This window comes from Euleptes europaea, chromosome 14 (assembly GCF_029931775.1).
Source record: "Euleptes europaea isolate rEulEur1 chromosome 14, rEulEur1.hap1, whole genome shotgun sequence".
NCBI classification, from domain to species: Eukaryota; Metazoa; Chordata; class Lepidosauria; order Squamata; family Sphaerodactylidae; genus Euleptes; species Euleptes europaea.
In genome coordinates, this window is record NC_079325.1 from 55312280 (window position 1) to 55333776 (window position 21497).

At 48.5% G+C, this 21497-nt stretch overlaps 1 protein-coding gene across 1 annotated transcript in view; it reads left to right on the forward strand.

The window, feature by feature from the left end:
• GPR107 (G protein-coupled receptor 107) overlaps positions 1-21165 on the forward strand; it is a 76390-nt gene extending 55225 nt beyond the window's left edge. Inside the window, 4 exon segments of the mRNA XM_056860188.1 lie at positions 8584-8633; positions 10063-10146; positions 11740-11864; positions 20869-21165. Coding sequence (XP_056716166.1) covers positions 8584-8633; positions 10063-10146; positions 11740-11864; positions 20869-20965 — 356 coding nt within the window. The 3' untranslated portion in view covers positions 20966-21165.
• Positions 21166-21497: the final 332 nt, after the last annotated feature.

The window sequence follows — 21497 nt, forward strand, 5'->3', positions numbered from 1 at the left end:
TTGCTGCTTCTTTTTCATCACCTTGATGTATCTCATCCCTGTAATATATTTAAGTAGTCAGGTCTCCACCACAGCTACCACAGGGTTCTTTGCTTGCATTTCTAAAGAGGGGCTTATTGGGGAGCTGTGTGCAAAGAATGCCTGGTCTCATTCCCTAGACTCCTGTGCAGTTTTGTTTGCTGATGACGGTCCTTCAGCCAGCCTGGTTTTTCTGCCCGGGAGGATTGTGGGTGCGCAGAGCAAAGGGGCCCATGCTCTCCATTTATAGTGACTGTAGGCGGCACCCTTACTTATGCTTTTGGGTGAAGACCTCACCAGCATCCCAGTTGGGGGCAACGATACCATCTGCACACTTTTATATTTGTTCTGCTTCCCCTCCTGCCTTCTGCAGGCTACACCACAAAATGCAGCGCAGCTGAGTCACGAACTATTCACACACACACACACACACACACACACAGTAAGCCGTGAGATCCAGAGGGCTGCACTTTTGTGTGCTGTAGGTGAACGACCCTTGCAATAGCCAGAGGATGCACCAACCCAGTAAAATGCAGTTCGCCTTTAAATAGGAGCTGCAAATATAGCATCCTTCAAAGAAGAAGAAAAAAGGAAGAGTTGGTTTTTATATGCTGACTTTCTCAACCGCTTAAAGAAGGATCAACCCAGCTTACAATCAGTCTCTTCCCCACCTCACAACAGACACCCTGTGAGGTAGGTGGGGCTGAGAGAGTTTGGAGAGAACTTTGACTAGCCCAAGGTCACCCAGCAGGCTTCATGTGGAGGAATGGGGAAACAAATCCAGCTCACCAGATTAGCCTTTGCCACTCATATGGAGGAGTGGAGAATCAAACCCGGTTTTCCAGATCAGACTCCACCACTCCAAACCACCACTCTTAACCACTACACCACACTTTGTGCGAAACAGTGGGAGAATAGCTTTTCAGCCAAAAGCCCTGCTGATTTCCAGGCACCTGGCCATCACAGTGGAATGGTTGTAGCCATATATGCTTTCGTGGCCAGAGTGGAGCACCTGTTCCCTGTGTTGCTATTGGTTCCTTCACCAGGGAAAAAGACGCACAGGTGAAAGCATGCCTCCTTCCACATGTCCTCTTCTCCCCTGACACTTTAAGGTCTTCTGGGGAAGACTGCCTTTAGGATGCCCCTGCCGTTTGAAACCCAGCAAACTTTCTACCCAGCTGAGGGCTTCTTCAGGAGTAGCAGCCTCTGTGTGGTACCACCGGCCCCTCTGGTGCCCTCCTGACCTTCAGAGGGCAGGTTCAGGCATTCCTTTTTAGGCAGGCATTTGGTTCAAGGGGATAATAGATGGCTTTTAAAGAAGGACAGAATCGATCATGCTGGATTGTTTTCAGGTGGTCCTTTTTTAATTCTGCAGCTACCATGCAGGGTTGGACCCTGCAGATCTGTTCCACTAGCAAAGGTGCTTTCCTCTGATGCCAGAATCATTCCCCTGACATGTGAAACTCAGAAGAGCCTCTTGAGTTGGGGGGTGGGGGAAAGCTTTTTCCACCAGTGGAAATCACTTCCACTAGCAGAATGGATCCACGGGCTTCAGCCCATAGGGTGTTATCTCTAATATGCTGCAAGAATGCTTTGTGCTAGACAGTGGGAGAAAAGCTTTCTTAGATTCTGAATGAAGTACAAAAGGCAAGTTCTGTGTGACTTGGAATGATGAGATGACGGGACCTTCCTTTCCTAGGGAAGTGTGGGCCCTGGGTGTTTGCCCTGCCAAAGGCTCTATCCAGACTTCCTTCTTGGGTGGATGGTATTTGTGGCTTCCAGTTGCCAGAAGAATTGCAGTACAGCTCAGCTCCCAGTTGTCTGCAGTTTACCAGCTTTTCTGCACTGACCTTTTCTTTGCCTGAGACCCTGGAGAACAGCTGCCTGTCAGTGCAGAACATGAGCCTGCTGCCTTTTTGGTCCCTGGGTGCCAAATGAAGTGCTGCATCTGCCTGAGAACATGTTGGTGTATTGGCGGGCAAAGGGTGTGTGTGAAAGAGAGATCAAGAATTGTGCTAGTTGCAGAAGCTGCTCCAAGTGGCAGTGTGGGGGGGTGCTGTGTGGTAGCAAAAGTGTCTGCTTATCAGACCGGTCCCGTATGTGCAGTTGGCAACCTCCCATGTCTACCCCTGGAACACATGAAGCGCTAGTGTGGCATAGCATCCACTGGTGAGGTTGGGCTGCTGGCACGGGGTGAGGGGGCACAGAAAGAGGCTTGTTTGACATCCCTGCTTCTGGTGCTCAGGCTCCCTCTGCCCCTGCTTTTGAGGTGGCGCAAGGGCCTTCAGTGTCAAGCAGCCTTCCAGCTCATGTGCTGGGGGTACTTTGGCTTAGGCCATGCTGGACCATCGGTTCAATATGCTGTAGGGCAGTGTGTCCTTACGAGAATGGGGACTTACCAGATTTATGCACAATGCTGCTTTCTCCCCACCCCAACACTAAGCTTCAGCCCTACCATAACTTAGCTTAAATCTGGCCTTTTCCAGAATATTTATCTGGCAAGTGCTGCCTGCCAAGTAAGCAAACGTAGATTAACACCTTGATCTCTTTTTCGCTTCTCTCTGCATCTCTCTTTGATCTCTACCATTGTCTTAGTGCAATGTTGTGAAATTAGCATGGTAGGCCCTTTGGAAAGTGGCCGGTGGGGGTGGGAAACTTACTTCGGTTTCCACAACTTTGCCGTCCTCGCTCAATTCTGCCTGGAACATTGCGAGCGCAAGCTATAAAACCGAAAGGAGGTGTCAGGGAAGCGAAACAGAAGAAGCCAGGAAGGGGAAATGTACCTTCCAAGGTGACTGAGTAGAAGCACAGTGGAACGGGTGGTGGGAGAGGAAGTAAAGTGATTTCAGCACAGTAAGCTGAAAATGCAGTAAATTAATAGTATGTACAAATCTCTTTGTGCACGTCTGTCACATCTAGATTGGAAAAGGGCCAAGACCCGTCCTTCACAACTCTCAAAAACCCCTCCACCCTTGGGAAAGGATCAATTGGGTGGCCTGCTGCTGGGGTGATGTTTCCCCTCCACCGTTTTTTCAAGGGGTAATATTGTCTGATGGGTTTTGTGCTACTCACTCACTCACTGAAGTGGGAAAGCCACATTTCAGGGGCTCCTTTGGAAAACCAAAATTGCCCTTTAAAAAGAGATCTTTAAAATGGCAGATGAAGCATTAATGTCACTTCCCCCCCACCATGCCCCATGAATCATGACCCATTCAGTTCCCAAAATAAATAACTCCTCTAACAACTGGGCTGGTAACTTTGAGTCATAAATGGACTGTGTGACGTTCTTCCCTCTCTTTTGATTTCCATTCCAAAAGCCCGGCGTTTGAAAAATCTCCCCCACACGCACATACACCCCAGTACTCGGTCCCTGCACTGCTAATTGGATGGGAGAGAGGAAACGGGTTCACACATTGAACTGCATCTTTCTATGCCCCCCCCCCAATTCTTCTTACCTTCACAGTTCTAGTCTCCCCTCCCACTGGATGCAGAACATTTCTTCCCCATGAGAACTTTTATTGAGTCTGTAGGTAAATACAGGAGTGGTAAATGTTAAATTGTTGTGTTTAGAGTCTTGCTAAATGCCTTCTGCAAAGAAAAGTCCTGATGGATCACTTGTATGGGCTTTAGAGGAAGATGAAGAGCTGCCGTTGAGTGCTTTCTTGCCTGGGGGAACTATGCATTTGGGCAAGCGAGGGGTTCCAGGTTGTCCCCTTCTGGTGAAATCAAGTCCAGGGTTGGCCTGCCTGACTTGCCCAAGGTCACCCAGTGAATCACAGAGGTGTGTGTGTGTTTTGAACCCAGATTTTCCTGATCCCTTGTGGTGCTTTCACTTGGGATGCTGAAACTCTTAGACACCTGTTTCGCTTGGATCTTCACTTTGCTGGTTTTGATGTGTTTGCATGTTAACCGTGTCTGTAAAGTCTCCTGGAGTGGTGATGCTGAGGCAGGATATTTGAATACGTGTTGCAATTAAGCATCTTTGCCATGTGAGCTCTGTCTCCTTGACGCATGCCGCCCGGAGGGCTCTTTTTCTTGCACAGGCAAAGCAAGCTGCATGCAGCTTGTTTAAGCCTTCCCAGAATCATTCCTGGCAACCGGTGGAGAAGGTCTTGGCTGCTTTGAAAGCACATTTGCAGTGGTGTGCCTGCTGCCAGGGTGGCTAATGCGGCACAGCCCCTTCGGCCTCTGCAAGGTCACGAGGGCAACAGGAGGCCATGCTCCTCGTTCCCGCACCACCTGCACGAGTCAGCATCGCAAACTGAGTTTGACAGCTGTTCCATCTGCTTACGCTTGCTGTTCTCGTACCCGTCAAGATACTGCAGCTTTCGGAGGAAATCTCTGCATAACCTTTCTAGGAAATGAGCATTGAAAGTCCAGGCCCCTTGGTCTCCGTGGCTTTGCTGTATTGCAGGGAACCTGATTGCTTTTTATGATGTTGCCCATGGTTATGATGTTGCCCATGGTTGTCTGTAATGAAGAGGCGGCACCCAGACATCACGGGTGCATATTAAGCCTGAATTTGCGCAGAGTGGCTCCTCCAGCCAGCGTGGCATAGTGGTTAAGAGCGGTGGACTCTGATCTGGAGAACCGGGTTTGATTCCCCACTCCTCCACATGAAGCCAGCTGGGTGACCTTGGGCTAGTCACTGCTCTCTTAGAGCTCTCTCAGCCCCACCTACCTCAGAGGGTGTCTGTTGTGGGGAGGGGGAGGGAAGGTGATTGTAAGCCGGTTTGATTCTCCCTTAAGTGGTGGAGAAAGTCAGCATATAAAAACCAACTCTTGTTCTTCCTCCTCCTTCCTTCCACGCAGAGCATAATGACAGGGTTCTGGTTCAGAATGAACTCCCATTACCCATGGCATACCAATGCAGGTGCTGGCTTCATTGGAGTTCCTTTCCCCTCACAAGCAGGGATTCTATGCCAGAGTTTAGAATGTGGTATAGTGGTTACTGTGTTGGACTATGACCTGGGAGATCTGGGTTTGAAACCCGCTCTGCCACTAAAACTTGGTGGGTGACCTTGGACCAGATTGAACCTGGGACCTTCTGCATGCAAAGCAGAGGCTCTTCCACTGAGCCACAGCCCCTCCCCAGAATGTTGTAGCCCCAGAGCAACCCCCAATGGCTACTGGCAGAACCTCTTATAGAGACAGGGTTTTTAAAAGGTTTGTCAATCTAGAGGGCCTTAGGAAGGCTGTTTGTGTGTGTGTCCTCCCAGTAGGAAATCTCAAGAGGTAAAGCTGAATCAAGAAGTCCCTTTGTTTTTCTTGCTGACTACTCATATATATGTTTAGTAGATGCGTAACCTGATAAACTGTTTCTCGGGGTGGCAGAAAACAATGAAACAGCCCAGTATTGCACCCGTATTCAGGACTGAAATAGAAACAAATAAAAAGGATGAACTTTTCTCTAGCCAAAGGTAATGGGAATCCTACTAAATTGTGACATTTGTGACCAAGCTAAATGTGACACAAATGTATGGAGGGTTTCCTGATGCTCTCCTCTCCCCCATATTCTGAAAAGCAGCATTGGAACCAGAAAATGGGGGAGGGACAAATTAATCTTTTTTGTCCTGCTGTCTGTCCACTTGGATCCCCTTACCCAGCTGTTTTCCCACCTGCAGGGATAAAAAATATACAAGAGTTCTGTTGTTGGCCTCTTTCCAAATAGTGACATGGTGGTTTTCAAATGGCTGGTGGGGTCCTCAAATGTGGGATTTCACGTGACGTTTGAAAACCTGCCTTGGAAGATCCCAGCCTGACTTTAACATGCCAAGAGAGAGAATGGAGTTTGTTCTGTGTTGGTGGTTTGCAAGCTGGTCGTTTTGGTTTGCGCAGAGAAGTGCTTCACCTGATAGCAGGAGGGTCTGCATTTTCCATATGCGTCAGTGGAGCAAAGATTGTGGAATATTCATGGAAGCTGAGGGTGGTGCATCTGGTTAATAGTGATCTCCAGCAGGGGTGTAAAGTCACAACTTGTGTGACAGGATTTGCACAGTTATCCCAAATGATACTGCTGAGGTGGGGGTGAAATTTGCACAGTGCACTTCCTGCATTAGGGAATGTCATGCCTTAAGCAGGTATTTCTTTTTTTGCTTGTTTACGTGCACTGGTTTCCAGCTTTGTACTCCTGGTCTTAATACATTGTTTGTAGGGTGTCCTATGCTGTCTGAGCTGGCTTTTATACACATTTTTGTAATCTGCATTGAGTCTCAATGAGAAAGACAGGCTATAATTAAGTAAAGAAAAATAAATAAGCTTTACTGTGCAGATGCCTCATGGAGCGTGTTGTGTAATTGTTGTTAAGAAGGCTGAGAAAATCTGGGCCTAAGGTCTTCCGTGAAGCTCACTGCATGATCTTAGGTTGTGAGCCAGTGTTAGTAGTCCCACATACCTTGCAGGGTTGTTCTGAGGCTAAAATGAAGGAGAGAGTCGTGTGTTGCCCTGTGGGTGGGATTATAAGGTAACATAGACAGTGTGGCCATCTTCAAAGAGATCCTGTGGCTGCCATGAAGAACTGGGACTCTCGAAATCCACAGACAGCCCTTCGCCAGCCGCCATTTTGTCCTCCGTTCACTCCCTTCGGCCTGCTGTGTGGGTGTCTTTGTTTCTTTTTCCTTGAGACACAAACCTTGCAGGCTGCATCTTTTTCCATCTCTACTTTCTGTACAGACCCCGTCTTTGCCCTTGAAGTCACCGGGCTCTGGATCTCTGGCAGAGCAAGTTGCTTAACAGAAGCCTGGTAGTCTTTGCTGCACCCCACAGCTCATGGAGAAGCATCTAAGTTATTCATAAGGAAAGCTTTACACTTGACCTTTGGGATGGATTCTGAACTGAAAACTGGCGTAGCAAGATGCCAGGGAAGTTGCCAGTTCTAATGTCACCTTGGCCACAGTCTTGCTTGGTGGCCTTGGGCTAGCCAGGATCTCTCAGCCTTCCCCAAAAAATCTGCAAATTTGGGGGAGGCTAAGAGAGCCCCATGGCGCAGAGTGGTAAGCTGCAGTGTGTGTGTGTGTGTAAAGTGCCGTCAAGTCGCAGCCGACTTATGGCGACTCCTTATGGGGTTTTCAAGGCAAGAGACTAACAGAGGTGGTTTGCCAGTGCCTTCCTCTGTATAACAACCCTGGACTTCCTTGTTGGTCTCCCATCCAAATACTAACCAGGACTGACCCTGCTTATCTTCTGAGATCTGACGAGATCAGGCTAGCCTGCAGTACTGCAGTCAAAAGCTCTGCTCACGAACTGAGTTCATTCCCGATGGGAGTCGGTTTCAGGTAGCCGGCTCAAGGTTGACTCAGCCTTCCATCCTTCACAGGTCGGTAAAATAAGTACCCAGCTTGCTGGGGGTAAAGTGTAGATGACTGGGGAAGGCAATGGCAAACCACCCTGTAAACATAGTCTGTCTAGTAAACATCGGGATGTGACGTCACCCCATGGGTCAGGAATGACTTGGTGCTTGCACAGGGGACTACCTTTACTTTTAATTTTGAACTAACTTCAAGCCTGTTCTATGGATTACTGGGATCCATTCTGCGCATTGCACAGAATTGGAGGGGGGCAGAATTCTTGATTCATAGAATCATAGAGTTGGAAGGGACCACCAGGGTCATCTAGTCCAACCCCCTGCACAATTCAGGAAACCCACAACCACCTCCCCCCTACATCCCCAGTGACCCCCACTCCATGTCCAGAAGATGGCCAAGATGCCCTCCATCTCATCATCTGCCTAAGATAATTGAATCAGCATTGCTGAAAGATGGCCATCCAACATCTTCTTAAAAACTTCCAGAGAAGGAGCGCTCACCACCTCTCAAGGAAGCCTGTTCCACTGAGGAACCACTCTAACTGTTAGAAAGTCCTTCCTAAAGTCTAGATGGAAACTGTTTTGATTTAGTTTCAACCCGTTGGTTCTGGTCCTACCTTCTGGGGCAACAGAAAACAGCTCAGTACCCTCCTCTATATGAGGAGTGTCTTTAAAAAAAAAAAACACTCCCCTTGCTTTAAAAGACTCCCTGCTTATAGTCAGGTGACACATTACAGAAAGGGCTGCGTTAACCTTTTTGTTCTGGGGCGCTCGCTTCCTCTATGCAAAGTGTCTGATGTGGGAGAAGAAGAATTGGTTTTTATATCCCTATTTTCTCTACCTTTTTGCGGAGTCTCGAACTGGCTTACAATCACTTTCCCTTCCTCTCCCCACAACAGACACCCTGTGAGGTAGGCGGGTCTGAGAGAGTTTGGAGAGAACTGTGACAGGTACAGCTGGCTTCATGTGGAGGAGAGGGGAATCAAACCCATTTCACCAGATTTGAGTCCACTGCTCTTAACCACTATACCACAAAGTCAGAAATTAAGGCCCCCCTTTCTCCCTGAAGCAGACCAGAATCCAACTACTGCATTCTGTACAATATGCCTGTCAGCCCCCAGATAACACACGCACACCCCTTTGAACATTAGAAATGTGCTGTGTAAATGCTAATTTTTGCAGCCAGCATGTTGCCGTGTTTGCAAATAACTTCTTCTGTCTCTAACCTTCTGTTCCGGGTGCTCTTTTTTCTCTTTCTACAGCTGCCATTAACCTAGCAAAGCTGAAGCTGTTTAGACATTACTACGTCATGGTAAGGACCTACCTGGCTCTGAGCAAGGCTTTTTTTTGTTTTTGTTTTTTGAAGGGGTTGTAGTTTTTGGAGCACTGTTAGTCCAGCCACTGCCCCACCTGTGTGCTGTTTTTGCTTGAAAAGTGGGCCACAGAGCAAAATTAAGGGTCCTTGTTTAAATACATCTTGACTGGCTAGCAGAGTAGAGCTCTGTCCTGTCCCAGGATGCCCTTTTCCTCCCCAGGAATGACAACTCATTGCTTCTTAAATTGTAGAGCACAGCAATACCTTTTGAGGAAAGCACTTTGGGTGGCATCTGCATGCCTTCATGAAAACAGACCCTAGCACCGAGAGATCGGCACATTGGAGACCAGATTTCCAGCTAGCCTTTCCACCAGCAATCTGTGAACGCATCGACCCAAGCTCCCGGCATACAGGGCGTGGGAACCCCAAACTGTAGCCCCTCATCCAGGAAAAACGATACCACTTGATTCTGTTGGTCCTCCGAGCTGGGCTTCATTCTTGCCCTGCTGTTTGTTCGGTTCATATCCAGTCATGGTGTACTTTGGAACTCAAGTCGGCCTGGGGTGAGGGGAGTTGGGGTGGAGGGTCCAAGGAGGTCTTCCATCCAGACTCTGCGCAGGCCCAGCCCTGCTTGGCTCCAGCGGAGTTCCCGTGTCATGTGCCCTGTGGTTCCGTTGCTGCTAGCAGTCCTTCCATACCTGATCTTGCCCACTCTGGCTCATTTCTTCCTCCTGGATTGTGCGCTATTACCAGGGTGGGGGCTGATGTTTCTCAAAAACGTCTGTCCAGACAGCACGGCAAGCGCACTTAACACCTCATTCACTGGGGTCCCGACTTCCCTACTGAAAAGGAAGAGGGGGGGGGTCTTAATCCCAGGATGTATTTGCATATGATGCATTCACCTGTATCATGGGGATATCTTGGAAAGCTCCTGCAATGAGTAGATGCCTGCCCAGTGCATCTAGATGTAATCTTGGGAGGGTAAAGCAGCACATGTCCTGCCCTGGTCTGGATGGCAGGCTGCTTGAGTACACCAAATAGGGGAGTTAAGGTGGGTTTTTATTAAAGATTCAGATCAGATAGTCTAAAGTCCCTTTCTGACAGAAGAATATGCCTGTCGGGCAACCTGTTCTTTGGGGTTTAGTTACTTGGCTTCCCTTCTTCCTCTGCCCCAGAGGATGGATCACAACAGAAACGTAAGAAGCTCTGTCACTTTAAGTAACAGGTTTGTTCATTGAGATGCTCCAATGAATATTGATCTGTGTCCCCGTTTGTTCCGCCCTAAATATTCACAAAATGGCGTGAGGCTTGCAAAACATTCCTGGCTAGCTGATCCGTCGCAAGATCTAATTTCTCTGCAGAATAACATGGTTTGTGCGCAAGAAGGCTCTGACCATTCACTCCTATTCTTTTCCTCTGCCCACAGATTGTGTGTTACATTTACTTCACACGGATCATTGCCATCTTCATCAGGATCGCAGTTCCATTCCAATGGAAATGGCTTTATCAGGTATTGGTATCAGCTGCACTCCTCTCTTTGGGGAAAAAAGAAAAACCCAGATTTTATCGGGCTGCATGTTCCAATTTAGCTTTCATAGAAGCTTGCCATTCTTAGCCCAGATATTCCAAAGGTAGGGTTTTTGCCGTGGATGGCTCAGGATTCTCCCTCCCCTCCTTGATGACATATATCCACACGGACTGAAAAGTAATTGCTTTATTGATTTTTGGACACACACGGCAGAAGTCCGGGGAACGGCCATGGAACTGCAGCCCTGGGGAGCTGGTAAAATTAAGCATTCCTGTTGCGCTTGGTCCTGTCGAGCCTGGCCGCTTAGTTCTTTGCCGTAAGAAATGCCATTTTTGATAGAAGACAGTCTTAAGATGGGGGACAAGCTCTTTTCCTGCTCCAGTTTGAAATAATTTTGCCACGGCTTCCTATTTGTTCTTACTGTATTGCACAGGTTTATTCTTGTTCTGGTAATTGTGGGGCAGAGGGGGTAAAGCAGCACACGCTGAAGCCTCGTCCCCAATGACTGACAACTTTGATCAGCGTGTCCTCTACCTTTTGAGAGATTAGCCCGAATGCTTTTTTAAAATTTTGATACCATGAGAGCTAGAACCTTGCTTTTATCTTGGGTAATAAAAATAGAAACTGCAGTCCATGCTTGGTAGTACGTTCTGTGGCTTTGGGACAGATTTGCCGCCTAAATGCAGTCCTGGGGGCTGTACCTTTATTTTTTTTAAAGCGAGAGGAGAAAAATGGAGAGGGTTGTAGCTCATTAGGCAGAGCACTTGTTTTGCATGCTCTGAGTCTGATATTCAGTCTTTGGTATCTCCCGCTGAAGGATCTTGGGTAGCAGGTCTGGACGGGGGTGGGGGGGACTGATACCTTGAAGAGCTGCTGCCAGTTGGAGTAGAGAGATGGTCTGACTCAATAGAGGGTGACTTCATATATTCACGATGGCTTCTTGGCAGCTGGATTGTTAACATCCAAATCGCAAGATGTCATAGTCAGGTTGGTCAGGTTGCACCTGGAGTACTATGTGCAGCTCTGGAGGCCTCACTTCAAAAACGATGTGAACAGAATCGAGCGGGTGCAGAGGAGAGCGACGAGGATCAGGGGCCTGGAGACCAAGCCCCATGAGGAAAGGCTGAGGGAGTTGGGAATGTTTAGTCTGGAGAAGAGGAGTTTGAGTGGGGACATGATTGCTCTTTTTAAGTATTTGAAGGGCTTAGAGGAGGGCAGAGAGCTGTTCCTGTTGGCAGCAGAGGATAGGACTCGCAATAATAGGTTTAAATTGCAGGCAGAGAGGTACTGGCTAGATATTAGGAAAAGATTTTTTACAGTAAGAGTTGTTTGACAGTGGAATTGGCTACCTAGGGAGGTGGTGAGCTCCCCATCACTAGCAGTCTTTAAGCAGAGGCTGGACAATCACTTATCAGGGATGCTCTAGGCTGATCCTGCATTGAGCAGGGGGTTGGACTAGATGGCCTCTATGGACCCTTCCAACTTTGTGATTTTAACCCCACTGGGGCAGGAGGGAGTGGTCTTCAGAGCAACTTTTATTTTTAGTCTCCTTTTTCTTTCTTTGTTTTGTCACAGGTCCTGGATGAAATGGCCACCTTGGTGTTCTTCATCCTAACTGGATACAAGTTCCGGCCTGCCTCGGACAATCCTTACTTACAGCTCTCTCAGGATGACGAGGACGACTTGGACATGGAGGCCGTGTAAGGGACCTTTGCCGTCTTGGGTTCTGGGCCACATCCTGCACAGTCTGAAGGGCTTGTGTGAGGTCGCAGGAGGGTGGCAGCGGGCGGCTTCAGCACAGGTGGAACGAGGCTTGTTGATAGGGGAATTCTTTCATGGCCCGGGCCTTGCCACGCACCTCGTTCTGCAGTCTCTTGGGCCAGGCCGGGGAGACTGCTCCAGTCTTCCTGCAGTTCCCTACTGTGCCTCAGAGCTCTGGGTGGTGCCTTGGCTGCGTCTAACCGGCCCCAGGATCTCTGGGTTGAGAACCGCTGTGTGTTTGAAGAGTCCTGAGCACCACAGTTGAAAAAGCCTGGCTGCCGAGTCGTTCTTGGAGGGAGTCAAGTCTCCTGCAAGCAGCGGGAAGCTTTTTGGGCACCGCCCTCTTCCTCCTCCACTAATTGGCACAACGGGCAACCTGTTGGGATGTTCACCTGCACAAAGCCCCACTGAGATGATCAGGGGGAGCACTGGAAGAGGCAACAGGAAGCAACCAGGTGGTTGCCCTTCCTCTGTGCTCGGATCTAGCTTGTCTTGAGAGAGCCCCCCTGCTAGGGAATGCCAGTATGGATCTCTGATACCTGCAAGCTGCTTCAGAAGCCTCTTTGGGTTGAAAAATACCTTTTTCAAGAGGCGAGCAATTTGAGAGGGGTGAGCTCTTTTCAGCTCCCGTTTTAATGGGTTTGTTTGGGTGGCAAAAGCAGGGCTCCGTTGGGGTCTGGTTCTCTGCTGCGCCACTGCTCTGAATGGAGTATCTGGTCCTCTGCCACTGCCCTGAAGCTGTGGGACTCCCTCTCCCAGGGGTGCAACAGGTACTATCCTTGCGGGTCATTTGCCATAGTTTGAGAAGGTCCCCATTCTGGGAAGGTCTTTGAATGGAATTATTTGCTCCCTTGAGGTTTTAATCTTGTTCATTGTTTTTATGATGTTATTGGTTATTGTATTTTATATTGATTCCTAGTCACCTTGGATATTCTTTTGAACAAAAAGGCAGGGTACAGTAGTCAGTTGGGAGCAAGATGCTTTCCAACTACCTCATTTTATTATCCTCCAAGCTTCCCCTTTTACCTCTGGTAGTGGTGGAAACTGCTGACAAGTTGCAGCGAACTTATGGCGACCCCATAGGGTTTTCAAGGCGAGAGTCATTCAGAGGTGGTTTGCCATTGCCTGCCTCTGCGTAGCAACCCTGGACTTCCTTGGTGGTCTCCCATCCAAGTACTACCCAGGGCCAACCCTACTTAACTTCCAAGATATGATGAGACCAGGCTAGGCTGGGCCATTCATGTCAGCGCAGGGTGTTATAACATCCCTGATGAGGGATGTTACATTGCCTGCTCTGTACACCGACTGGCTCCTATGTCTCCTGTCCACTGGTTGGACTCTTCTGTTCCCACCCCACCACAGAAAGAATAATGTGAAACACTGTTGAACTCTGGCCTGCATGTGTGTTTCTCTGTAGCCTAAAGGTCTACTCGCTAGTTTTAAATCTGTAAAGGAGGGTAGGTAACCCTTCAAGACATCTGAGCAGCACAGCTGTCTTGCAGACACTTTAAATCTGAACTCCTGGAGATGCTGACTTCTTAGGATTTTTTCCAGGAATGCTGAAGCAGCTGCAGATAATAAAAACTATAGCTGAGGTTAACAGGGTCATTGTTTGGGGGGGAGGCGAGGCCCCGGATCCGTCTCTTCTGACTGTAACATTACCGTAAAGATGAATGGCACACTCTACTAGTCTGCTATGAATCCTGTAGCCATATTCCCTCACCCCACCCCCAAAAAAGTTCCCACCTCTGCAGTAAGGACAGCTCCCTTCCCTGGATGAAAATGGCTCTGAGGGGCTCGGTTTTCAGGCCAGTGAGTGGATTAAACAACATGAACAAGTGAGGCTGCCTGATGCTGAATCAGGCCAGGGGTCCATCAAGGTCAGTAGTGTCTATTCAGACTGGCAGTTGGTTCTCCAGGGTCTCAGGCAGGGGTCTTTCACATCACCTCCTATATGATCCTCTTAACTGGAGATTCCTGGGATTGAACGTGGGACCTTCTGCATGCCACACAGAAGCCCTACCACTGAGTCACAGTCCCTCCCCAAAACCCGCTGTGCAGGTTTTGCTTGGTGTCGGGCTGGCGATGGCAGAGGCAGTGAAATACAGACAAGTCTGTGGACCAACTGGCGGTCAAGTTGGTATGGAAGGCCAGGCACGCGGGAGCCTGCGGGAACCTTATTGGCCCCTCCATGCAGTTGCTGTAGTTGCTTGTCCAGAGATAGCTGTGGATAGATGTCTGGATACCACTCATCACCACCTCCACCGATGGCTAGAAGGTGGTATTCTGGCAGCTTGCTCAGCTGCACTGGGGAGGGCGGCTGCCGCAGGCCTTATCTGGTCCTCCAAATTAGGCCCTTGGCCAAGCTCCTCAGCCAGAGCCTCTCCTAGCACAGGAGCAGGTGGAGCTGGAGGGCACCAGGTTTGATTCCCCACTCCTGCACATGAGTGGTGGAGGCTAATCTAGTGAATTGGATTGTTTCCCCACTCCTACACATGAAGCCAGCTGGGTGACCTTGGGCTAGTCACAGCTCTCTCAGCCTCACCTACCTCATAGGGTGTCTGCTGTGGAGAGGGAAAGGAAAGGTGATTGTAAGCTGGTTTGATTCTTCCTTAAGTGGTAGAGAAAGTCAGCATTATAAAAACCAACTCTTCCTCCTGCTTCCTCCTCAGTCGGTTTGATGTAGTCTGCACTGCATTCCCCAATTCTGAGTAGTAGGAAAAAGGATGTCCTTCACTGTTGACTGTTCTGGTGTTGGCACATGACTTATTCCGCAGAAGCAGGGAAGAAGAAATTACGCTGTGGTGTGAGGCATATGATTTGGTCCAGTGGTGGTGGTGGAAAGTACTCTCAAGTTGCAGACGACTTATGGTGACACACACCCCAAATAGGGATTTCACGGAAACAGACAAAAGAAGAAGAGTTGGTTTTTATATGCTGACTTTCTCTGCCACTTAAGGGACAATCAGACCGGCTTACAATCACCTTCCCTTCCCCTCCCCACAACAGACACCCTGTGAGGTGGGTGAGGCTGAGAGAGTGTGACTAGCCCAAGGTCGACCAGCTGGCTTTGTGTATAGGAGGGGGGAAACAAATCCAGTTCTCCAGATTAGTCTCCGCCACTCATGTGGAGGAGTGGGGAATCAAACCCGGTTCTCCAGATCAGAGTCCACTGCTCCAAACCACCACTCTTAACCACTACTCCACACTGGCAAAACAGAGGTGGTTTGCCATTTCCTGCCTCTGCGTAGCGACCCTGGACTTCCTTGGTGGTTTCCCATCCAAGTACTAACCGGGGCTGACCTTGCTTAGCTTCTGAGATCAAATGAGATCAGGCTTGCCTGGGGCATCAGGTCAGGGATGTTTAGTCTAATAGGTAGCTTTAAAAGTGGGCTAGACACACTTAGGGAGAATTGGGGATCAGCTCTGAAAGCAAAATGGAATAACAGCAGCTGCGGCCGTGTAGTCAAAGGGTATCTCATAAAGCTCTTTCCTTGTCCCACAGGAGGAGGATCCGGTGTAGGCACAACAGGAGGGCACCTTGCCGCTTCCTTTTCACCCTCTGGGTCCTTAACTGAGAGGAGGGGGACTCTCAGCTGGAGCTAATCCGAAGCGCGATGTAGGGCTTATGCAGAATAGTGAAAATTGCATAATGAATTGGTGAAGTCCGTATCATGTATGCACCAACTTGCCTGTGCCAAAATCATGTTATGGGGTCACTGCTCCAACTGCAGCAGTCAGCTTCAGTCACCAGCACAGCCAATCACATGAGGAAGTTGGCACGCTACATTGCCCTTTCTGGCTGAATCATGTGAGCATTACCATTAGAACATAAGAACATAAGGGGAGCCCTGCTGGATCAGACCAAGGCCCATCAAGTCCAACAGTCTGTTCACACCGTGGCCAATCAGGGGCCTCAGGGAAGCCCACAAACAAGACGACTGCAGCAGCATTGTCCTGACTGTCTTCCACAGCACCTTAGGCATGCTCCTCTGATATTGGAGAGAATAAGTATGCATCTAGTATTCATTTTGACTAGTAGCCATGGTTAGCCACATCCTGGGGCAGGGAGTTCCATAGTTTTGTGAATAAATACTTCCTTTTATGTGTTTTGGATCTCTCACACTCCAGCTTCAGTAATGACCCTGTGTTCTGGTATTCTGAGAAAGACAGAAAAGCTTCTCCCTGTCCGCTCTCCATACCATGCATAATTGTATAGACCTCGATCATATTTCTCCTTAACTGCCTTCTTTCTAAGCTAAACAGCCCTAAGCATTTTAACCATTCCTCATAGGGCAGTTGATCTAGCCCCCTGATCATTTTGGTTGCTCTTTTCTGTACCTTCTCAAGCTCTGCAATATCCTTTTTTAAGTGGTGTGACCAGTTGTACACAGTATTCCAAGTGTGGTCTCACCACAGATTTGTACAAGATTTGTATTCCAAGTGTAATTCCAAGTGTGGTCTCACCACAGATTTGTACAAGGGCAGTATGATAGCAGCAGTTTTATTCTCTATTCCTTGTCTAATTATGTCCAGCATGGAATTTGCCTTTTTCACAGCAGCCGCACACTGGGTTGACATCTTCATCAAGCTATCCACTACCACCCCAAGATCCCTTTCTTGGTCTGTCGCTGCCAACAGAGATCCTATCAGTGTATATGTGAAGTTGGGATTTTTTTGCCCCAATATGCATCACTTTGCGCTTGCTCTCATTGAATCTCATTTGCCATTTTAATGGCTATGCCTCCAGTTTGAAGAGATCCTTTTGGAGCTCTTCACAGTCCAATTTTGTTTTAACCACCCTAAATAATTTGGTGTCATCTGCAAACTTGGCTACTTCGCTGTTCAATCCCAACTCCAGGTCATTGATGAACAGGTTGAAAAGCACCGGTCCCAACACAGATCTGTGAGGAACCCCACTGCTCACATCCCTCCATTGGGAGAACTGACCATTAATATGCTCCTCACAAACAATCGTGTAGAAGCTGTTCTTCAGTGGCTCCCACACTGCCCGGGTGCCGTGAATTGGACCAAAGAGGTTTTCAGCCCCATGTGGCAGCCCTTGAAGTCCCCTGTTTGCCACATGAACCAGAGGAGTAGGGTCCAGACCCATTTTGGGTATATGTTAAATTTCCTTCAACTACTGAACCGCTTAATATTCAGCTAATGGCTGAACAAAATTGTAATCTGACTATTGAATTTCCAGACGCTATTAAATGTTTCAATATCTAACTTTGATGCTGTAGGCCATTTCAGTCGGGTTGATAATTACCCATTCCTCCTTCTCTTTTCTCCTCTTCCACCCCCATTGAGCCTGCAAGAAGCTTTATAAAATTTTTAACTGGCCTTTCTACTTTAATGTCTTCAAGTAGTTATGTGTTTTGATTATGCATGCCCTCTCGGCTCACAAATGCGGGGAAGGGGGAGATACTTTTCCTTTTCTCCCCCTCTCCGTCTCCCCAACCCCTTCCTATTCGGTGAGTGATTTTTCTCTCCTCTGTTGTGAACAAAACTGAGATTGAGTGCCATTTTGCTTGAGAGTGCCTTTTCGTGTCAAAACATGTTTCCACTTGAGTATCGCTGATGTCGGTGTGGGTCTGAAAACAGGCTTGGAAAGCACTATGCCTGAACACAGCTTGGGAGATAGTGCGCGGCGCCCTCCCTGCTTGTTTTAACGGAACAAAGCACTAAAATTTCCAGGGGGCCCCACTTGTTGCGCTGCCTGCAGCAAACCAGTCGTGCTCGGTGAGGACGCTGCGCATGAATGCAGCCCTGAGTGATGGCTGTGCAGGCACAGAATCTGGTACCCGTCACGGAACGCAGCACCATTCTTTGCTTTTTGTAACTCTTATTTTAAAAAGTGGGTTTCTCAAGTAGTATCGGAGTCCAAATCTTCCCCCCCTCCCCCGGTTAAGTCTTTTTAAAAGGAAATTGTTCAGGGCTACGCAGAACATAGTATTGGTGGCAGAGCAGACAAAGGAGGGCAAAGGAGATGCCGTAGGTTTGAAGGCCAGGCCAGGATGGGGGGTAAGACGGGCTCCAATCCCCACTCTGTCAGGAAAGCATTTATTTGCATTCATTTATTTATATCCTACTTTTCTCCCCCATTGGGATTCACAACGGCTTTTAGAACATTGTTCTCCCCTCCTCCATTTTTTTTTTGCAAGAACCACCCTGTGAAGTAGGCCAGAGTTTTTGATGGGCCCAAGTTACCCAGCAAGCTTCCATGGTAGAAGAGGGGATTTGAACCTGGGTCACCCCAGGTCCTAGTCCCCCACTCTATCCACAACACCACACTGGTGCTACTTGGTTTTGGGCCAATCAGTTGCACACTCTCCACCTAACTGACCATGCAGGATGGTTTAAAAGCGTAGTGTGAACTTAAAATGTGTGTAGCCCAGTTCTGTCTCCATTCAGGTCAGCTTCCAGTAATCAGGAAAATCCAAAAAGTATCCAAGGCCCCATCCACCTGCATCAGACATTTGGAGATCAGAGAGAATGGCGTGGGGGTAGCAGTGGCTTTACTTGTGCTGTATAGTTCTTAAATTGTATGGCTTTAAATTTCTGTGTGAAGGTTTTTTAAAGAATGGTGGATGAATCTGGTTGCACTTTATCTCAGAGTACAGAAGAAGTGGGGGTTGGGGGAGAGATGTGACGAGTAGGGCAGGTTTGGTGATAGATTGCTTTGCTTGACTGTTTGGAGGAAGCCGATGGGTTCCTGGCTCTTAGCCGTTATCCTGAGATTCGTTCATAGATTAGATGGGATATCTCATGCTTGGACTTTGGTTCAGTCCCTGGCTTCTCCACTTAGAAAGGTCAGGTAATAGGTGATGTGAAAGACCTTTCTCTGCCTGAGACTTCAAAAAGGATGTGGACAGAATCGAGCGGGTGCAGTGGAGAGCAGTGAGGATGATCAGGGGCCTGGAGACCAAGCCCTACAAGGAAAGGCTGAGGGAGTTGGGAATGTTTAGTCTGGAGAAGAGGTTGAGGGGGGACATAATTGTTCTCTTTAAGTATTTGAAGGGTTGTCACTTAGAGGAGGGCAGGGAGTTGTTCCTGTTGACAGAAGAGATTTGGACTCACAGTAAAAGGTTTAAATTGCGGGTGGAATGGCACCAGCTGGATATTAGGAAAAACATTTTTACAGTAAGAGTTGTTCAACAGTGGAATCCGCTACCTAGAGATGGAAGTCTTTAAGCAGAGGCTGGACAAACACTTGTCAGGGATGCTCTAGGCTGATCCTGCATTAAGCAGGGGGTTGGACTAGATGGCCTGGATTCTATGATTCTGCCTTGCAGAGCTGCCACCAGTCTGACATGGTAGAAGTCTGACATGATAGAAGGCAACTATGTAGTGGGATAGGAGACAGGTTTCTTGCAGTTTATCCCAGCCATGTTGCTAAGCCAGTCTTCAAGCCTTAATTCAACAGAAGAAGCTCTTGCATCAGAGGAAGACTCCTTAGGCCGACAGAGAAAAGTTTCAAACTTGATTGTGTGGCACAGCGTCAGCCAGCGTCAGCCTTGGGAAGCGGTGGCCCTATGTGGCTTGGTCCTTAAAACTGAAGCACCCACTGGTCTACCCGGTGCGTTCTTGAATTGGCAAAATGGTGTTTCTATCCCCTATAGCTTGCTCAACCTGGAAGGACTTTCAGGTTATACCTGTCATTTCTGTCACACATCATACTCTCCTGGTACAGTCTATAGGCAGAGTACCAGCTGGAAAGGCCCAAGAGTTTGAGCCTCTTAAAAGCTTAGATTGTGGCTACCTGGAAATCTGGAAGCCCCGGGGGGGGGGGGGGCAATGCTATGCAAATATGGTACAAGGAAACTCCGGCGTAGGAACAGCAGCCCTTGGATTTTCCTGCTTTAGCTCCTCCAGGAATCAAGAACCATGAATTTATTTTTCATACAGCTCCTGAGATGAAACAAAATAAATCCTCAGGGGAAGAGTGGTGTCCCCCTTTGAATTTATCTATTGGGTTAATTTCTTCCACGCCCTTCAGTAGTTTCCTGTGACTGGATAGCACCTCTTCTCTCCCTCTTCCTTCCCTCCACCTGCATGGTGTGGTGGTTAAGAGCGGCGGACTCTAATCTGTGGAATGTTTATACTTTGGTCCTATGTATGTTTACAGTGAAGCAAATGATACCATGTTCAGAGAGGCTGAAAAAAGAGGCTGAAGTAAGGAGCCAGCATGGTGTAGTGGTTAAGAGCGGTGGTTTGGAGTGGTGGATTCTGACCTGGAGAACTGGGTTTGACTCCTCCACATGAGCAGCGGAGGTAAATCTGGTGAACTGGATTTGTTTCCCTGCTCCTACACACGAAGCCAGCTGGGTGACCTTGGGCGAGTCCCACTCTCTCAGCCCCACCTACCTCACAGGGTGTCTGTTGTGGGGAGGGGAAGGGAAGGTGATTGTAAGCCGGTTTGATTCTCCCTTAAGTGGCAGAGAAAGTTGGCATACAAAAACCAACTCTTCTTCTTCTACATGTGCACAGGATTGCAGTCTTCCAGACCAAACTTACCAATGTTTGTATGGAAAGAAGTCCCATTATTTTAAATGGAACGTAACTCTGAGAGCCAGCGTGGCATGAGAGCCAGCGTAGTATTGAGAACCAGCGTGGTGTCATGGTAAAGAGTGGTGGACTCTAATCTGGAGAGCTGGGTTCAATTCTCCACTCCTCCACATGAGCAGTGGACTCTAATCTGGTGAACTGGGTTGGTTTCCCCACGCCTCCCCATGAAGCCTGCTGGGTGTCCTTGGGCTAGTCACAGTTCTCTCCAAACTCTCTCAGCCCCACCTACACAAGGTGTCTGTTGTGTGGGGGGAGAAGGGAAGGCAATTGTAAGCTGCTTAGGGTATAAAAACCAACTCTTCTTCTTCTTGTAGACTGTGCTGATGGAGCTGACAGTTGGTTCTGAGCTAAGTCTCCCTTTCTGCTTTTCAGGGTGACGACTACAGGCGTCATGGAGGGCATGAAGAAAGTGAAGAAGGTGGTAAACGGCTCAGCGGAGTCCCGAGGGGATTGGGAAAGCACCGCATGATGGATGGATTCTTTTTCTCCCTCCCCGCCCCCTCCCCCCTGCCCCTTAGGACAAGGCAGCACTTTCAGAGAAACTCTAATTTATTGATCTTTTACTTTCTCAACGGAAAGGGAGCTTGCTAAGCTTCCTGACATCGAAACTGGAGAATGAAACAGGGGAGGCGGCGGAGAGGCAGGGGCGACATTCTACAGAGAGCAAAAGCCCTTCTTCTGCCTCGTTTCTGAGGAATCCGGGCTCTCCTAATGCTGGCAAAGGAGCTTTTGCGGGGAAGGTGGTGGCAGTTTTATTAACATACTGATTTCTTTCTCTTTTTTGTTTTACTCCGGAGGGAACGAAAGCATTGTTTGGGTGCTGGGGGATGTGGCTTCCAAATGTGAAACAATAGATTTGTGTGTATGTTTTATCAGCTGCGCTTCTTGAGGTACAAACCCTGTTATGTAACATTGCGTGCTGGGAAGTTAATGACGTTTTATGGGGGGTGGGGGGGAAGGGCATGAGATGTTTCATGACTTTTTTTTGTAAACTTCTGCTG